Here is an 18,347-nt window from a genome sequence, read left to right as displayed (position 1 = left end):
TTACATAAACGGCATTTCCATCAGCATCCGCTGTGCTCATTGAGTTTAGTGCTCACTGGCAAATGTTAGCATGCTAACGTGCTAAACTAATACGGTAAACAAGTTGTGAATGGCTGTAAATTCTCCAATCTCGCTCCAAGGTGACTCGGTCGGCCTGATGGGGAAAACTAAATGCATGCAAGTATTCTAACATACTCTCTGAACACACACACACACGAAACCCCCGGGAGACGACAAGTCATATTCCTCACCAGCAGCACGCGCTGAAGGAATAATTTCATTACCGAGGGGCGAGCAAACACACACACACACACACACACACACACACACACACACACACACACACACACACACACACACACACACACACACACACACACACACACACACACACACACACACACACACACACACACACACACACACACACACACACACACACACACACACACACACACGACCTTAGACCCTCTGAACATGCAAAGAAAACCATGGAAAAAAAAAACACATCATAAAGTCTGAACATGCAACCGGCAACGGGCATTTTAAAAGAATCGAATGCGCAGTGACCTCGAAACAAGAAACCGACCTCCAGCAGCCAGATGAGTGTTTTGAGATTCTAGTTGTGCTGCTCGTGCTGAGCAACTCCACAGCCGCACCTGTCACTTACGAACACCCCTAATCCCCTTCACCTACTGCTGTTTTTTATTATCAACCATGAAGTGGCTTTTATGAGCCATTTCTTGTTGTTGATATCCACCGATATCCATCGAGTGTTACGTGGAGACGGCTCCAGCAGGCGAAGCCGTTTTAACATCGTCCCACTGCCGCTCAGAGCTTCACACTGAACCCCAGTCCATCGGGCCGGAAAGAACAGGTTTTCTTTTGGAGGGGGATTGGACCTTTAAGCCAATCTTGGTTTGATGTTTTTTTGACAGACTGCTGGTCCCTGTGTGTAGACAAGAGTGGGCAGGCTTGCACTCAGCCACTCAGCAGGATGTGTGTGTGTGTGTGTGTGTGTGTGTCTGATGGAGGATCAAGGAGGGTTACGTTGCAGGCAGGGAGCCCGGCTTAGCGTCTGCCGAGTCCTGTGTGTGTGTGTGTGTGTGTGTGTGTGTGTGTGTGTGTGTGAGAGAGAGAGGGAAAGTAGCCTGGCTAGGAAATGTGGCCAACGGCTGGAGCAAAGCCATTTCACAACATGGGGAGGCTGGCAAAGAGTGCTATGCTGAGCAGTGTATAGCGGAGTGGCCGTGTTTTGTGTGTTTTTGTCCCATCGCCCCGTGGCAGAGCCAGCGGAGGCATTGGCAGGGAAGACGCGTGTGTGTGTGTGTGTGTGTGTGTGTGTGTGTGTAGGCATTGGCAGCCGTGCGCCCATGCGTGTGTGTGTACTTTCCCATTTTAATAGAGTTCTGAACACACACACACACACAAACTTAAGCGGGGAAGATATGCATCGCATTTGACGAGTTAGTGATCCAAAGCCCGGCAGATAACACGAACAAGCGAACACTCAGGACCACACACACACACACACACACACACCCACACACACACACACACACACACACACACACACAGTGGACTTTATCATCCACGTGGCATTTCTAAAGTTCAGGTTAATATATAAAGCTATTTGATAGATATAAATACTTGTAATAAATTTTTAATGCCAATGGACACAAAAGATAAACATCTTAGTGTTACAACCAAAATAAGAAAACGCAACTTCCTGCAGACCTACCAATGCGAGCTGAATTAGATGAGGAGTAACGCAATGTAAGATGCCAACACATCATAGGGCCTATTTCTTTTATACGAACACATTAATAATACAAAGACAAGGTTTCTTAAGGGTCTGAATGTAGCCTGGACAGATTAATTGGCCTCTACTGCACATTATCAACGTTAGTGATGTGAAAAGTAGCTACTTCACTTCAACTTTAAAGAAAATGCTTGTTTCCCATTAAGTTACCACAAGAAACCGCAGTTTGCATTGAAGGAAACACAAAAGCGCTGCAACATTTGCTGAGGTTTAAACTGTAAGGAGAAGATGGTCTTCATCTTCAGTGTGACATGGCCCTGTCACACTGTCCTTTACCTGCACACTATTGTGTGTGTGTGTGTGTGTGTGTGTGTGTGTGTGTGTGTGTGTGTGTGTGTGTGTGTGTGTGTGTGTGTGTGTGTGTGTGTGTGTGTGTGTGTGTGCTAGTCGTTGCCTGCCAGAGAACAGAACACATAATGCACATTGGATGATTTTAAATGGAGCGGGGTGTGGGGGTGTTCTCTCAGCAGAATGACAGATAGGAGGACGACGACAAAACCCTCTGCCTGATACTGAAGCCGACAAACTTTACTTCCTTGCGGGCATACTACGGAGAAAAAAAAACAACTAAAGAATGTGAACAAAATTAAAGAGAGAGAGAGACAGACGCAGAGAGGACATGGATGCCTCTGAGCGAGCCACAACACGTTAATATCCATATAGTCGTGAAAAACTTGTGCTCCCTGAAGTTTTTACCACCTCTGGGCAGACGCTGTGACATCCAGCGTCAGTCTGAAACTGAGTGTGCGTATGGCACGGGGTGGTGGGGGGTGAAATGTGGATTTTCAGTCAATAGAAAATAGAACAAATTAGGAAATAAATGAGGGATCTAAACCTGAAACACGTGTAAAACATATGTAAAACACAACCACGTGCAAACCCTAACCACCTGATCTCAAGAAGTAAACATGGGGGGGGGGGGGTCAGCAACATACGTGTGCGCAGCTGAATTGCGCGCACACGCTCCCTCTCACACTCCTCAGGGCTTCAGAACCGAAATAAATCAAATGTTTTCAGAGAAATTCCTGGAGCCCCGTCGCTATAGAAACCATTCGATCCCCTGATGGCGATAAAAGGAGCAAATCGCAGAGATAATAACGTGGGTGGAGCCGCGAGGTATAGAATACACACACGCGCACACACACACACACACACACACACACACACACACACACACACACACACACACACACACACACACACACACACACACACACACACACACACACACACACACACACACACACACACACACACACACACACACACACACACACACACACACACACACACACACACACACACACACACACACACACACACAAGGTCCGCCTCGTCTGGAGAGAGACCCCTTGAGTGCCCATACAATGGTGTCAAGATCTGGACACTGATTCGAGAGGGGAATCGAGTGTGAGTGTGTGTGTGTGTGTGTGTGTGAGTGTGTGAGTGTGTGTGAGTGAGTGAATGAGAGAGAGAGAGAAAGACTTTGCGTGGCTGTGGGGTGATACGCTGAAGGACCAGGAGGGCTTTATAGTTGTTCTGTCCTTGTCACCACACATCCTTGCCTCTTAAACACTACAGCATGTCGACACCAGACAACGATCGAAATGACACTCAGAGTGTGTGAGAGAGTGAGAAAGAGAGAGAGAGAGAGAGAGAGATGAATAATGACAGCCCTCATCAGCCTATATGACCTTATTAATAATGAAATAGAAATAGCCGGTTCTCTACAAATTAAGCTTCATCAAATTGATTATGTCCTTGGTCCATGACATGATGCCATACATCTCTTTAGTTTTCATATCTGGAGAACAACAACTTAAAGTACAGAACAAAATAGAAGATAATAGGAATACAAAGAGAAAAACAAGTCAGACAAGATACAAAAACTAAATTAATTCTACAAGTTTAGAATGTTTTCAGAAATTATTTTAAAAAAACGATAAGCTGCATTTAGAGCGTAATGAGCTGCTCATACAAGAGATGACCGTGTCATGGTGCATGTCAGAAGCCTTTAATACTTCTATTGTGAGGAACCTTTGGACACAGCAAGCAAGACGAAGAAGCTACATCGTACATTAAGACACGTGCATGCATTTCAAATTTAAAATCAATCTCTTGACAATCTATGGAAAAGAGAGAGAGAGAAGAGAGGTTACAGGCTGAGCGGAGGAGGAGAAAAGAGATGAAAGTGAGAGAAGGGCTGGGGGGGTGAAAAACAGGGCTGAGAAAAAGCATGCTAAGCTAGATCAATAGTCATTCTCAGAGTCTCCATGGAGGGTTACTTCTCCACTCAATTTATTTTCCTTCCACACCAATATTGCTGATCTCCTCTGTGCGTTCTTCTCCTCCCACCTCCTATCTTTGGTCCCACCCTGGAATTTTGCTCCTCTCCCCTTTTTTTCCATAGTGAAAAGCTCACTGTTGAACTCACGAGGTCTCGAAAAAAAAAAAGAAGGGTCGGCCGAAGACCAGTGGGACGTCACGCGCGAGAAGCTGGCTTTTACGACACGGCTTGAGGCAACAGCACGAAAAAACAAATTAAAAACAATTAACTGAAAAGAAGCATCTTGAACGGCTTTGGAGTGAATGTAGAGGTCAACACAGCTCACCATTTGAATTTGCATCGTTGACATTGTTGTTGTTTTGGATCTCCTGAATGTCTGAAAGGTCAAGGTATGATAAATATGTTGCTGCAGGTTGACATGTGTTGTTTTGAAAGGTTGTCCACGTACAATGATATTGTGTGTGTGTGTGTGTGTGTGTGTGTGTGTGTGTGTGTGTGTGTGTGAGCTAGCCGTTGCTAATCCCCTGAACTCATTAGCCTAATTGGACGGTCTGCAGAGTGCTCCACATTGATTCTCCTCCTCATGAGCGCTCACTCTTTTCTGTTTCGGCCGTTCTGTCAAATGTCCTCCCCCTCTCTTCCTTCCTCCTCTGTGCATTGTAATCTTCGGCGCCGTAGACAGCAACCGGACTTGTGACAATTCTCTCTTCGTGCCGGCTGGTGTTTATTTCAAATATGTGTTAAAAGAAGCTAATGTCACGACGGGCTGGTGGCAATGACAATAGCTTGAGCATATTTATGTTTCAAATAAGAAGAAAAAAAAAAAAAGTGCTTCTTCTCAGCACAAAACAGACGCATGTCAGAGTGGCGTTCAATACTTTGATAAGCTGTAAAGTAAGTGTGCGCCACACTTTCCCAGAAAAGCTGTGCAGACTGCTGATTGCTGTTGTGATGCTTTAAGGCCATTAGCCAGTAATCTAGAACACAAGTTAACAAATATGTGTGTCTTCAGGAAGCAGAAACGGCCATACCATTCAAAAAAAGAAAACAGAGCAGTGGGATATGTTGGAAATGCAATGGAATGGAATGGAATGAAACTTAACATCTTTTGACGAACTAAACTAACAAACTAACGAGAGTGAGCGTCCGTCCACAGCTAGTCTCCCATTCTGCAGCTGCAAACACACAATATTTTGGGAGCCAAGTTGTGGCCGCATGCTCCAGGACCTCTCGCGGTTGCGGTGAGTCACATTTCATCATTGCCCGTTTTTACACTGACATTGACTGCCTGCTGACCCTTCACTCACAAATTTGATTTTGTCTACTGGTCTTATGCGTCTGCTTTGAATGAGGTGTGTTTCATGGCGCCTTAGAGGGCGCTAGGGTCAAACACAGAGGGGCTGAGCCAATTGTGGGTTGTATTCATTCAATCACACAATACAGCGGTGCTCGTTGCAGACGCACCTGCTGGAGGTCTTTGACTGAGTGCATCTTTCTAGTTTTAATAACGACCGTCCCCCTGAAAGTTACTTGCAACACCGTTCCCCTTCCGACTAAAGATAAATGGATGAACCCGTGTGACGTGGAACCCAGAGGGCAACGCAGTACGGTGTTTTTTCTGTGAGGGAGTAATAAAAAGCTTGTTAATGAATAACTATTCATCTCCACCACCCAGCCGCCCTGTCTCAGCAGGAGTTACTTGATAATGAGGTGTGGGGTTGTCAGAATCACAGCCCATACTCATCCATCCTACCTGCTTAGTAAGGGGCATGGCACACACACACCGCTGCCTGGCACGCACACGTTCACACAGAAGGTCAAGAGACAGAAGTCAGGGAATGCACACACACACACACACACACACACACACACACGCAGAACACGTGTGGACACAGGCTGCAGATTGTGCGCAAGCTTATGAAAAGTTACATGGACATATGTAGTGTGCACGTACACTTGTAAACATACTGTACGAAAGGCCCGATGCACACAGAAAACGAGTTAGAGAGAAAACCCGTCAGTGTCGCTGTTGACCTTTACTTGAGTCTGTATGCAGTACATATATATAGTATGAACTATATATGTATGTATGTGTGTGTGGGGGGGTCTCTCTCAGGCATCGCACCAGATTGAGATTGCTCTACTTCTGCCTCCATCTCCTCTCTGCATCCCACCAGCCCCTGACGTCCTCCGACCCAATTCCCTCCTCCTTTACTTTCTTTCCCCCCCCCTGGTCTTGTTCTACAGTAATTCCATTCATAAGACTGTGCCTTCTCGGGCCCTTGTCTCCATCTCTCACCATATTATAATCTCTGTCTCCTTTCCTCTCCGCGCATTCTCCCTTTCAGGAGGGTGAAGGGTAAGTGAAGATCGTTGGGCCCCAGTGGAGAGGCCCAGACATTGTGTGTGTGTGTGTGTGTGTGTGTGTGTGTGTGTGTGTTCGCACCCCATCATTGCTCATCTCTGGCAGCCTCGCTGGCTGATCCCCGAGCTACAAGCTACAGAATAAATACACTTTAAATCACACACACACACACACACACCCCTGGCAGCACTTTGCTGCTGTTAAATGAGGGGTCTGGGGAGTTGTGCCGGCAAAGCCTTTGGCTTCTCCTCCTCTCTCCGTGCACTCCAGTCAAACACACAGTGGGGAAAAAATAAGCCGAAGTTATGATGGGCAGACTAATACGCCAGGAGATTCTAATATTAAATAAATGGGATTCTGCTTTCTGAACAGCAGGATCATAAAGGCTGGCGAGACAGACACTGTGAGACCTTTTACAGAAAGAGATGTCTTGAGTGGACATAATAACAAGGCCGTCTCGTCCTCTCGTATGAAGTAGATGAAAAATAGAATTGCTTTAAACAAAATCTTTATGTGTGGCGTCTTTGAGCTGCATCAAACATAAATGTCCTGCTTCGAAGTCTTGTTTTGTTGCCAGTAATTTGGTTTCCAGAGTTCCACATCCACAGTTCATTCAGGTGAGGATTCTCTGTAGCTTCATCAGTTTGAGCGAGCACTTTCCCACGGTCATTTGATGCAACGGTGTAAGAAACGATATACTGTGAATTGTCCCTGGAGGGAAATCTGTTCTAGACTCCATCCTGCAATGGATAAAAAGGTGCAACACACACACACACACACACACACACACACACACACACACACACACACACACACACACACACACACACACACACACACACACACACACACACACACACACACACACACACACACACACACACACACACACACACACACACACACACACAATGCCGACATATCGCACAATCCCCATGGCCAACATCCTGCAAGACCTGTTAGTGTTGTGAATCTTAATGAACAAAGGCAGGACTGAATGTTTACAACAGTTCAGCCTTTTCTCGGAGACCCTGAATCTTCCACCAGAGGGTTAAGGACTGTACACACGGAATTGTGGCGGGCGGGCGGGGGGGTTGTATTTGTCATGAGTACTTTCACACGGACCATGTTTTTTTCCTTCAGATCGAGGTATCTTTCTGAGCGTTCGCATCGAATAAAGGCATCAACCAACCCTGTTGTGCCGAACGGACACATTCAAAACGTACACGCTATTTTTTTTACATGAGGCTCAAACTCCCAAAAAAGTATTTCATGAGTATCGGTGTATAAGAACGGAGGCCAACATTTTATAACCCTGTGCTTACCAGATCAATAAAAGCTCCAGATATATGTTTACCAGAGGGAACTAAAATTAACTGCTGTATTTTTTAACCCCCATAAATTCCATAGCAGTCTGTACCAGAGGAGCAATCTGTGTTTCCAACTGTAGGGACACGCCACGCAAATCCAAGACAGCCTGAAGACAGCCCTGACCTCAGCCACATCCAACACCTCTGGGATGAGATTAGAACACTGACTGCCGGCCAACCTCAGAAATGCTCTTCAGCCAGCATAAAAAAAAAATTCAATAAAAAAATAATCTTGTTCCAAGCCTCCGAGGAAAGGTAATACATTGTTTTGTCAATAGATAATGTAATGTTCAAGTGTCCACATACCAAGCAAAACAAGTGTAAATGTAATCCCTACATGAATAACTGCCCCGCCTCTCCACTCTTTCTCTCTATGCCTGTTTGACTGCATATTTTAAAACGGTGCAGAGTGTGTGTAGAGGCGGAATGAAGCTGTGGGTTTCGGCACGCTTTAGGACAACTAAAGACGGGTCGGCTCGGGTCAATATTTTTGCCGTGCTCGGTGTTATTATTTTGGGCTCGGACGCAGAGCACTTGACTGAAAAGTCCGTCGCCATTTGATTCGTTTCAGCAGTGTTTTGTCGCCGTGAGCTCGTGGCCGTCTGAAGGTGGTGAAATGAGGATGACGTTGGACTGGGATCGGTCTACTCGTTCCTTTAAATATGTATAGACTCCCACTGTGCCAACAGATAAATGAAACAATGAAATCTGAGTGGGATCACACACACACACACACACACACACACACGCACACACACGCACACACACGCACACACACGCACACACACACACTATATATATCCCTGACCCCAGGCTGTCAGTGCATCTTGTCCTCATCCGGCTCTGTATCCTTCCTCCGATGTAACGTCAACTGGGTTAGCCTTGGCTAATAAGGCACAACATCGCTGTCCTAAATGTCTTATGTCATCTTTCTATGCATCCATTTCTCCCTCTGTACATGCATCTCTCTGCCCTCGTTAGTCCGAAGTAGAGGATTAGGGCAGTGTTCATCAGCTCCAGGATTGCAGGAATTTGTCCCCCCTTACGGAGACCCAGGGACGCAGCAAGTTACGGCATCCCACTCAATAAAGCTGGGGACGCTGACGTTAAGGAAAAACTTGTCATACTTGTACTCGTGTGGATTTGTGCCCAAAACATTGGCGTGTTACCTTTTGTATGCCAGTACAGAACACAACAACAGTCTTTTCTTTCCCTGCCCATTCTACTTCAGCCTTTGAGGCACACAGGCTATTTTCTCTTATGAAAAAAAAAAAGAAAAGCAAAAAAATCAATATGCTCCTCTTACTTACTCTCATTCTCTGTTTTATCAAAATCCTTAAAAAAAACCACTGTTGCGTTCAGCTAGACTAAGGACAGCTGTCATTGTTAGGTGGTTAAGATATTAATACATCTGACGTGGATTTAAAAAAGCTCAGGCAGTGAAAAGTTCAAAGAAATAAATGCATCTGGAAATTCTCCCACAAGTGTCTCTGAGAAACGGTTCACAAGTTATGGAAGAGGGTGTGGCTTAAGTATCACTCATGAAAAAGGAACACTTCCAAAGCTGAAGTGACCATATTTGTACTGCGGAGGAGTGACGTAGAGGCGACGTATACGGCACCGGTAGCAGAAGAACCGTCAATCAAAAGGTAGCCCCGCCCAGAAGCATACTCCGATTTATGGTCGATTATACTTTAAAAGGGGCCAATTGTAGCCACATCCTAAAGCATACCCTGCGTTATCGTTTATTTTTTACATGAACATCATCAAGTATTGAAGAAGACTTTCAACTAGAGATTGAGACCATAAACTCATGTTTACTGAGGTAATAAATCAAGTGAGAAGTAGTCATTTTCCCAAAGACTTCTATACAACCAGAAGTCTTTTTGAACCAGAGGAGTCGCCCCCTGATGGCCATTAGAGAAAATGCAAGTTGAAGCCACTTTGGCATTGGCTTCTCTTCAGAACTGGTGGCTGCCGCCTGGTTGTTACACTCACAGCCACACCCCCTTATTGCCAATAGGCATGAACACAAACACACAGCTTCACACCCACACACTTGACCTCCATGTTGAATTTCAGCCACCTTGGGCAAAAAACAACTGGTGGGAACATTTTTGTGGACCGACCGGCCTACATGCAGAGCTGTGTGTATATATATATATTATCTTATTATAATGAATATATAGTCCTTACCTGAGGCGTTCTTCAGGTTGCCGTTAGAATCCGTTGTGGTGTACATGACATAGGGACCTGGCTGATTGACACCAAAAGGCTGCAAAAAAAACCAAAACACACTGATTAAAAAAACTGACATGTTGACACTTTCTTTTCACATTAGCCGTCTCTCAGGGAGGGCGAAAGAGGACAGGGGGAAACAAGCAGAGAGGGGTGAAAGAGAAGTACAGAAAGACAAGAGAGAGTGGGCAGAAAGACATGTTGTTACCACACCGACCTTTGCCGTTTCTCAGTTTTATTTTCACTAGGTGACGTGGTGAATGTCTGGCTTAGCGTATAAAGAGTGTGCCGGCAAAGGGGGCTCGTGTCATCCCTTCATCATGAGAGGATGGCGACTAATAAATAAGATGTGCCGAGCCATCCCTCATCCGCTCATCACGCACAAACATATACAACGGTGAGGAAGGAATAAAAAAACGAGGACAAAAACAAAGAAAGAGAGCGAGAGAGCCGCGACGGAGCAGATCAGTGGGCTCAAAGAAAGACGACGAGAGGTGTGACTAAGAAGAAGAGGAGCAGGAGAGAGAAATGAAAAGATAGAGGGTGTGATGGATGGCAGAGGAGAGGAGGAGAAACAGCCGCGAGCTCCACCTGTCTAATGCATTCATCGTACCTTTCAGTTAGACAACAAGCGGGTGGAAGAGCACACAGACAGAAAACCAAAACAACTCTAATACCAGCCGCCTCTTGTCGATGTCAAGGCTAATGTGTTTTTGCGAAGGGCTTTCCACTGGTGAAAGGTTATATAAGGAGCGATGCTATTGGCTGTCTATTTCTGTCAGACTTCTCTGTCCACCTACACATGACACCGGCTCTTTGGGATAAATAAAAGAGGCTGGAAGCCAACTGCTCCATAAATCAATGGCCATGTTTCGCTCCAAAAGTGCATTGTGGTGGAAGAGCTTATGTTTTCCATGCAAAACAGACCCGGGCGTGTGTCATGGGGGTCTGTGTGTATGGCTCAATGCGATTCAGCCGTCCCTCTATTATGACCGGCAGGTCGGAGGCAGTCCAGCTTGGTATGTTTACTCGATTCCTTAAAAAGGTTGATCCTTTTGTTAATAAAACTAATTCTAGAGTCCTAGAAGGAGCTTAAGGCCAAGCTGGGACCACTGTGGAAGTTAACCTGGTCACAGCTTGTATGTAACAAATCGACAAGCACCGTCTGGCCTCGCCACGCAGCATACCGGTTTGTATAAAATCACGAGACCCCAAAATGTATTTACCAAGGATTGGAAAACAGGCACACTTGGCATTTTTTTGCTCTTGTACTTAAAAAAAAGAAATCATACTTTTTATCCTGAAATGCAGTAAGCCTGGGCTACTGACTTGTATTTGGAAGGTCTGTTGCTTGTCTCCGTAAAAAAAAAAAAAAGAAAAAGAATTCGGGGAAGGGTTTGAAAAGGTGGGCAATCGAGGGCTATTTTATGCGTTTTCCATTTTTTTTCTCGCTGCACGTAAAGACACTTTACATAGATATTTACATACATATTCTGCCTGAGAGCTGAAAAACACATCACCAATTCAAATCCCCTTCCCTAATTTCCTGAATATAAAGTTCCTCCTCCCTATAGACATGGGAGTTTGGCCAGCAGTCAGGATATTCCAGCACATGTCTCTGTGTCCCTGCAGAAGAATTGTTGAAGATAAAGATGTATGCATGGGAGGATAGTACACCCAGAGAGAGACACACCTGGCCAGTGATCAGATTTCTTACCTTAATATTGTCTGGACAGTTGTTGAAGCAGAGGCCGCTGAGGCCGCTGAGCACTGGGGAGAACAGAGATGCCAAAGTTACACATGTTGCTCAGCGTGTCTTACATGTCCAACAGCGCGATGGAGCCGCTGGATCGACACGCATGAAGCGGAGCCAACTGGCACGCGGGGAAACAAACTTCTCACACGACGACTCGAGTTCCACGGCGAGACAAAAGAAAAAACAAATTCATATTAACCGTGCTTAAGCGTTCCTCACATTCACATTACATGAATTAATCGCATCGTGTTTTCTGTGTGCTAGGTGAACGTGGACAAGGCGGACAACCGAAGAAAGGGTGGGGTGCGGGAGGGTTAGAAATAAATTGCCGGCGATGAGACGCACATATTAACGCGTGCACGCTAAGAGAGCATCTTGCTTATTTGTGTGTACAAGCGGAGCGAGGACAGAATCCGCTGAATTCCTAATCAGTCATTAAAAAAGTGACTTTATTAGCATACTAATGGGGTCCTGGGTCGAGGTTGCCTTGATTTGCCTGATGGAGTCACGCCGAAGCCCAATCCTCCGTTAATAAGGTCGGCACCCGGTGCTGTGCTGAACAGCAGCCGAACTCAATGCACCCATTCCAAAGGGGACATCAGAGCCCCGCACCCACTCGTGGGAGGATGACGCCTCGCTATCGGATTGTTCGCCACTAATTTGCCACAAACATGTTAATCATAAATGAGCACTGTCATTATTATTTCATGGAGGAATTTCAGTGACGTAAAGGCTCTTTGAAATACGTTTTTCTGATGCGGAGCGTTGACAGGTGACCCCCCCCCCGACGTCGCTCCGATGTACACAAGGTCCCCCGTCACAGTCTCTGTCCGCGGCCCCCCTCATTGTGTTTTCCTCCACGTTTACTCGATTCATTCTCCTGCACCGTTTGGAATATTTATAGAGGTGTTGCAGGCCATCCATTTAGCATTAATGAATGGCGACTGTTCGGAAAGGCCAGAATAAAGTGGGTCTAAAGGGCAGTCCACACCATCAGCAGACAGCGTTTCATTATACACTTCTGGAGTGTTGTCGAAGGGAGCAAACATACTTCAGTTTCGACCAGTGTGTCCGTACACAACCCACTCTGTTTGTCTACTCGCACACCTTGTGAAGCAAAGGGAGCCGTTCAAAACCCTACAAACCTTCTCCTTGGCGTGCACAATCTATAACGATCGGATTTTTCTTTTATTTGGCCATTTTGTTGGTCCACCACTTTAGTCCAGGCTGAAATATCTCGACAACTATTGAATGTAATAGCCATATGATTTGGAGACCACCTTTAAAGCCACCATGAGGTTTACATTTGTAGTTTTTAGTGCAGACAATCATGCTGCACTTGAGGACGAATTGAAAAAAAGTGAATGCTATTACATGTTAATATGAGACTTTTTTTTATTTCACGTCATAATATTATACTAATATATACTAATTACTGATCCAGGATGAGGAGAGTGCATCTACAGTGGACAGATTGAGGCCACTGTGGCATTATGCACTGAAGTTAATATTATAAACAGTGTTCAGTAATCCCGTGGTGTTGTGGGTGGTGGTGAATCCCTGGGGGTGCTTTTGGTGGGCCGGTGAGTCCAAATGTCCAGGGCCATTTTATAAAATTCCCAATCCGTCTCTGCATTCTGCCATCACTTTGCTTTAAACACACAAAAGGATTTTATTTTTTACTTTTGAAGCTTTAAAAACAAAAAGGCGTACGTGTGGCAAGGGCAACGTTGACTCTTTGAAGTTCACACGCTTATTAATGATATGCCTGAAGCAGAATTCAGATGGAGCTCCCGTCAAAGGCAAACATTTGTTTCTTGACCCTAACCGACCACGCCACGCATCGGCTGCTACTTAACATCCTCGATAAACAGCTTTCAGCTTAATCTGGGAAAAGAAACGCCGGGCCTTTGTTGTTGTCACTTAATGCTGCGTTTCAAAGCGATCACATAGGTATTCGAGAAAACAGGGCTACGAAATGTATTTCATATCAAAATAGACTCGCAGTGACCAGTCATCGTTTGATCAGACTGTAAAAACCTCAGAATTTGCTTTAATGTGAAATATTAGAGAGGAACCTCAACCCTCTAAAGTGACTGTAGTTAGTGCCCAAAGTGGTTTCTGGCTATTCTATTGCAAAAGAAGTTTAAGTTAAATGTAATAAAATTGAGCCAAAGTTAAACAAAAATTAAATAATGATTGCATCCTTTAAAAGATCAAAAGCTTTGGGAGTGCCCAGTGCACCAAAGAAACAGCCCTGTGTCTATTTATACATCACCTCCCACATCAACACATCGCAGGCTTTTGGACCAAAGTCATCTACGAAGGACACCGATGATCAATACATCGTCGGGATCGGATTATTCATTGCCTGTTTGAAATACACGCTGGTTGGGGTCAGGCTACAGAAACTGTAAATCAATAAAGCACTGGGATTAGAGCGTCATTAGTTTGAAGTCAGTCTCATTTGGGATTATCGGGGCCGAGGACATGGAACATGTAGCGGGACTCAAATTTTAGACCGCTGCATTCACTCCTCATGCACGCCTGCAACCATAGACTGTGTGTTGGAAGTGGACAGAGTTGCCGTGATGTCACCCGTTGGTTTGTGGACTGCCGTTTTGAAGCTTTGAGTTCGGCGTTTTGGGCAGCTGAATTCTGGATGTATTGTAGTTTGTTGATGGCGACCTGTCAATCACAAGGTAGCCCTGGCCTAAACAATACATTATTATCTATTTGACTCTAATGGACCATCATTTTCTAAATGAACATCATGCTGTATTGAAGAAGACTTACATTTACCAATTGAGACCATAAACTCATGTTTACCATGTTCACTGTTATAATAAAGTGGGAAATAGAGTAATTTTCTCAAAGACATGCAAACAATCAGACGAGTCATGCCGAGTCAGACTGATGTGAAATGCATCCTTACAGAGAGAGATGAAAGACGATGATGTCGATGCATGAAAAGACCAAGAGAAAGGAAACAGCGTCGCGCGGCTCGAATACAGATGTACGGTGCGACAGAAATCTCACAGGGGAAACAGGTGAGACGATGCGTTTACTGTCAATTATTCATGTGTTTGAGTGATGGGAAACAAAACGTCACATTTTCGTGACATTTTAATTCCCAGTGTGGATGTAATGAAGCTAAATCGCACTTGGCACCCAGTGAAAATAACACTGTCAAACCTTTTCTCTCCGTTTGCATTCGTGTGTGTGTGTGTCTTTAACTACACTAAATTTAGTGCTTCTTCTGTGAGGCCGATTGGTCCAGATTTCAATCTCTGGTAGACATGTAACAAGTACATAAAAGCTCCTCCATGGCCAAGACATGACCTCTGGAATAGATCACGCACACACACACACACACACACACACACACACACACACACACACACACACACACACACACACACACACACACACACACACACACACACACACACACACACACACACACACACACACACACACACACACACACACACACACACACACACACACACACACTATAATATTAAGACTGATGGCAGCTCTTTTGCAGGACTAACTTAATCAAGTGTAGGACGAACCGGTGTGCACATTGTGCGTGCGTGCGTGCTCATCATATTGACAACGAGCCAGCCATTGAGCAGTGCTTCGTGAATTGTGGGTTTTATCTGGATGCGGTCGTGTTGTTTCAAGGTTTCAGACATGTAGGGACAGGAGGCCGTTTTAAATCTACTTCTTGGTGGATGGTCATATATTAAATGCAGAATTAGAGTCTCTATTTTAAATACTTCTGGACAACACCATTAGATAGAAAAGCCAGTTGGGTTTGAATGAATGCATTTAGTGACATTTGAGGTGTTGTTTTGGGCATCAAATATGAATGAGTTCCTCGGTGTAATTTGAAGCACTCATTCACATGCAAAAGCAATCATTTCATTTAACTTTGTGACCAATATCAGGCAAAAGCTTGACAAGTATCTGAAGGCAAATTTAAACTAGAGACCATCTTTGTGACGTGATCAAACCAGCCGCGGCGACAAATCTTATGCTCGTTACAAATGTTGACCATCGTACCTCTGGAGTTCACGATCGTCGTGGTCTTTGAGTAAAATTCCACCTCACCCACATGGTTGTCACAGTGCAGACTTTATGGGCAATTCATTTATGTCAATGCACTTAAGCATTTACCCTCAAAGGGTTCTGTTTATGTAAGAGTAGATGCTAAAATCAGTAGCGCAGTATACTGCTTAGTTAAGCCCCACTCGACTTTTTACCGCTGGTGACACTTTGAATGAGAGGTTACCTTTCTCTGGTTAGCAGCCCCACCTGTCGTTGTGTCCTCATCTGCACTCCATAAAAATAAACCACAGGGAGCCATGGTAACCTCAGCCGACGTCCCGAACACACACACACACACACACACACACACACACAAACACAAACACACACACACACACACACACACACACACACACACACACACACACACAAACACAAACACACACACACACACACGCACGCACAAAGAGCGAAATGCGATGAGCAGACCTTGACGGGGGAACATGACGTGCCGTGTCAGCGCTAGTGGCTACAAGTGCGAGTCAGCGAGAGCCAAGAGGACCCACGCCGCACACGCAGCAATCTGACAGCTGAGCACCGTTTGCTCCGAGATGCTCGTCACTTCTCGTTGTCCTCAGGCTGCTTTTGCTGACTGCGGGGCCTCTTACAGTCCCCCCCTCCCGCACACACCAACAGACAAACACGCACACTGTGGTTAACAATAAGCTGACATCTGGTCTTAACGTAACAATAGAGCAACTCCAGAAATGACCACCTGCCAACGGCTTTGTAACCCAAATCGGCAGCATGTATCTGCGAGTATGTGCGCACATATACAGAGATTCTGCTTTTCTGTCGGGTAAATAAAAGCCTATGTAGTGCTGAACATTTGGAAATGATTATGAATGCGATTATTTACTTTTTTTTTTACAAAAAAAAGGGACATTTGACTGTTTCTAAACAAATGTCCCCTGTGAAACTGGTTTCCTTGTGTGTGTCTGACTGAGAAATGAAAACCAAATGTCCCTATCTGCCCTCATTAGACAGACTTTGACGGCTGTTGTCTTCTCTGGACGAAGTGTAACTGCTTTGCCGTGAGGATTGAAATCCCAGAAGGAGCCCCCCCTGCTCACTTTGGGTAACATCATTACAGTGTTGTTGTAACTCACTGTCCCTGAACAGCTGGCAGTGGCTTCCACATTGTTTCACTTGTGAATGAACACTACAAATGCAACATGACCACCACGTTAATTAGCCATATCAATTAGAATAAAAGTTGAACATCCTCAGAGACGGCTAACTGACTAGAGAAAACGTCTTCTCTTCACCGGGACTGGATTTGGTTGGCAGCACTTTAAAAAACATTTTTTGTATTATTATTGTATGGTCAATTGTGCTTTTCAAAAACGTGCACAGGAAGATTGCACATAGAATGTAATGCACACAAAAACAAAATCGCATAATCTAATTATTCAAGAGCCAAAAGATGACCCTAAAAACTACAACCTCTGAATGATAGAAAAGTTGGACGAATACATTTCATGTACTTTTGACTCCAAGGTCAAGCTCCCACAGCTATAAAAGAGAACCGATTTGTTTACAGTACCGGGTCACGGAGGTTAATGTTCGCCTTGCAAACGCAGCCCACAAAATTTCGGGTAAGGCTAAGTGGGACTTTACGTGGGTTAGGAGAGTTACTAATGGCCGCGGAGCAAAATGGATTTTAAGCAATGGATCGGCTTTCAGATACACTGCCCAACTTGAATTCAAAATGAGGTGTTCGTGTTGTTTTCATCTTCTAATTTACTTCCTGTAATTAGCCAATTGGGCAGTCTACTCACCTCCTCAATTCTCAGTGGATGGACACTAATAACATTTTACTTGATCAAACATAAAGGAGGCATATCACGCTCATTTTCAGGTTCATACTTTGTATTTTTTTTAAAAGGAGGGGGAGGGTTCTACTAGAACATGTTTAAATTCTATATTGTTCATTTTTCCTTATCCTGTCGGTCTGATTATACACCTGTATTCACCTGGATGGCTTGTCGAGTCACATGTTTCCTGATCTAGACACACAAAAAAAAAAAGCTTACTGTGTTGTCTCATCTCCAGATACCCAAATGTGTACAGGCACTGACAACATGAGATTATCATGACATGTCTCCTTTTAAATGGATCGATATCACAGTGGCCTCCTGGCTGCGGCTGGCATTCTCACTTTTATTCAGGATGTGCAATGGCTGATATGATTGGCAAAAAGAAGTGCCTGAGTTGATGAATATCTGCTATTTAGATATTTAGAGGTGGCAACATGACACATCTTCCAGGAGATGGATTATAACACACCATGCAAAGAAAGAAATTATTTTAAAAAAGTGAACTACTGCTGTAGGCAATGAATAAAACATCTGTAAGATGTAGTGTACTGTATCGCTGGTTCACAGTCATAT

At 44.7% G+C, this 18,347-nt stretch overlaps 1 protein-coding gene across 1 annotated transcript in view; it reads right to left on the bottom strand.

Moving 5' to 3' along the window:
• Window positions 1-18,347, bottom strand: part of itfg1 (integrin alpha FG-GAP repeat containing 1) — a 114,875-nt gene that overhangs the window by 18,352 nt on the left and 78,176 nt on the right. The window contains exons 13-14 of the mRNA XM_034559617.1: window positions 11,800-11,852; window positions 10,041-10,119 (exon numbers count right to left, since the gene is read on the bottom strand). Coding sequence (XP_034415508.1) covers window positions 10,041-10,119; window positions 11,800-11,852 — 132 coding nt within the window. The remainder of the gene's footprint in view (window positions 1-10,040; window positions 10,120-11,799; window positions 11,853-18,347) is intronic.

Source organism: Cyclopterus lumpus, chromosome 3 (assembly GCF_009769545.1).
Source record: "Cyclopterus lumpus isolate fCycLum1 chromosome 3, fCycLum1.pri, whole genome shotgun sequence".
NCBI classification, from domain to species: Eukaryota; Metazoa; Chordata; class Actinopteri; order Perciformes; family Cyclopteridae; genus Cyclopterus; species Cyclopterus lumpus.
This window is presented reverse-complemented; position numbering and strand designations above follow the sequence as displayed.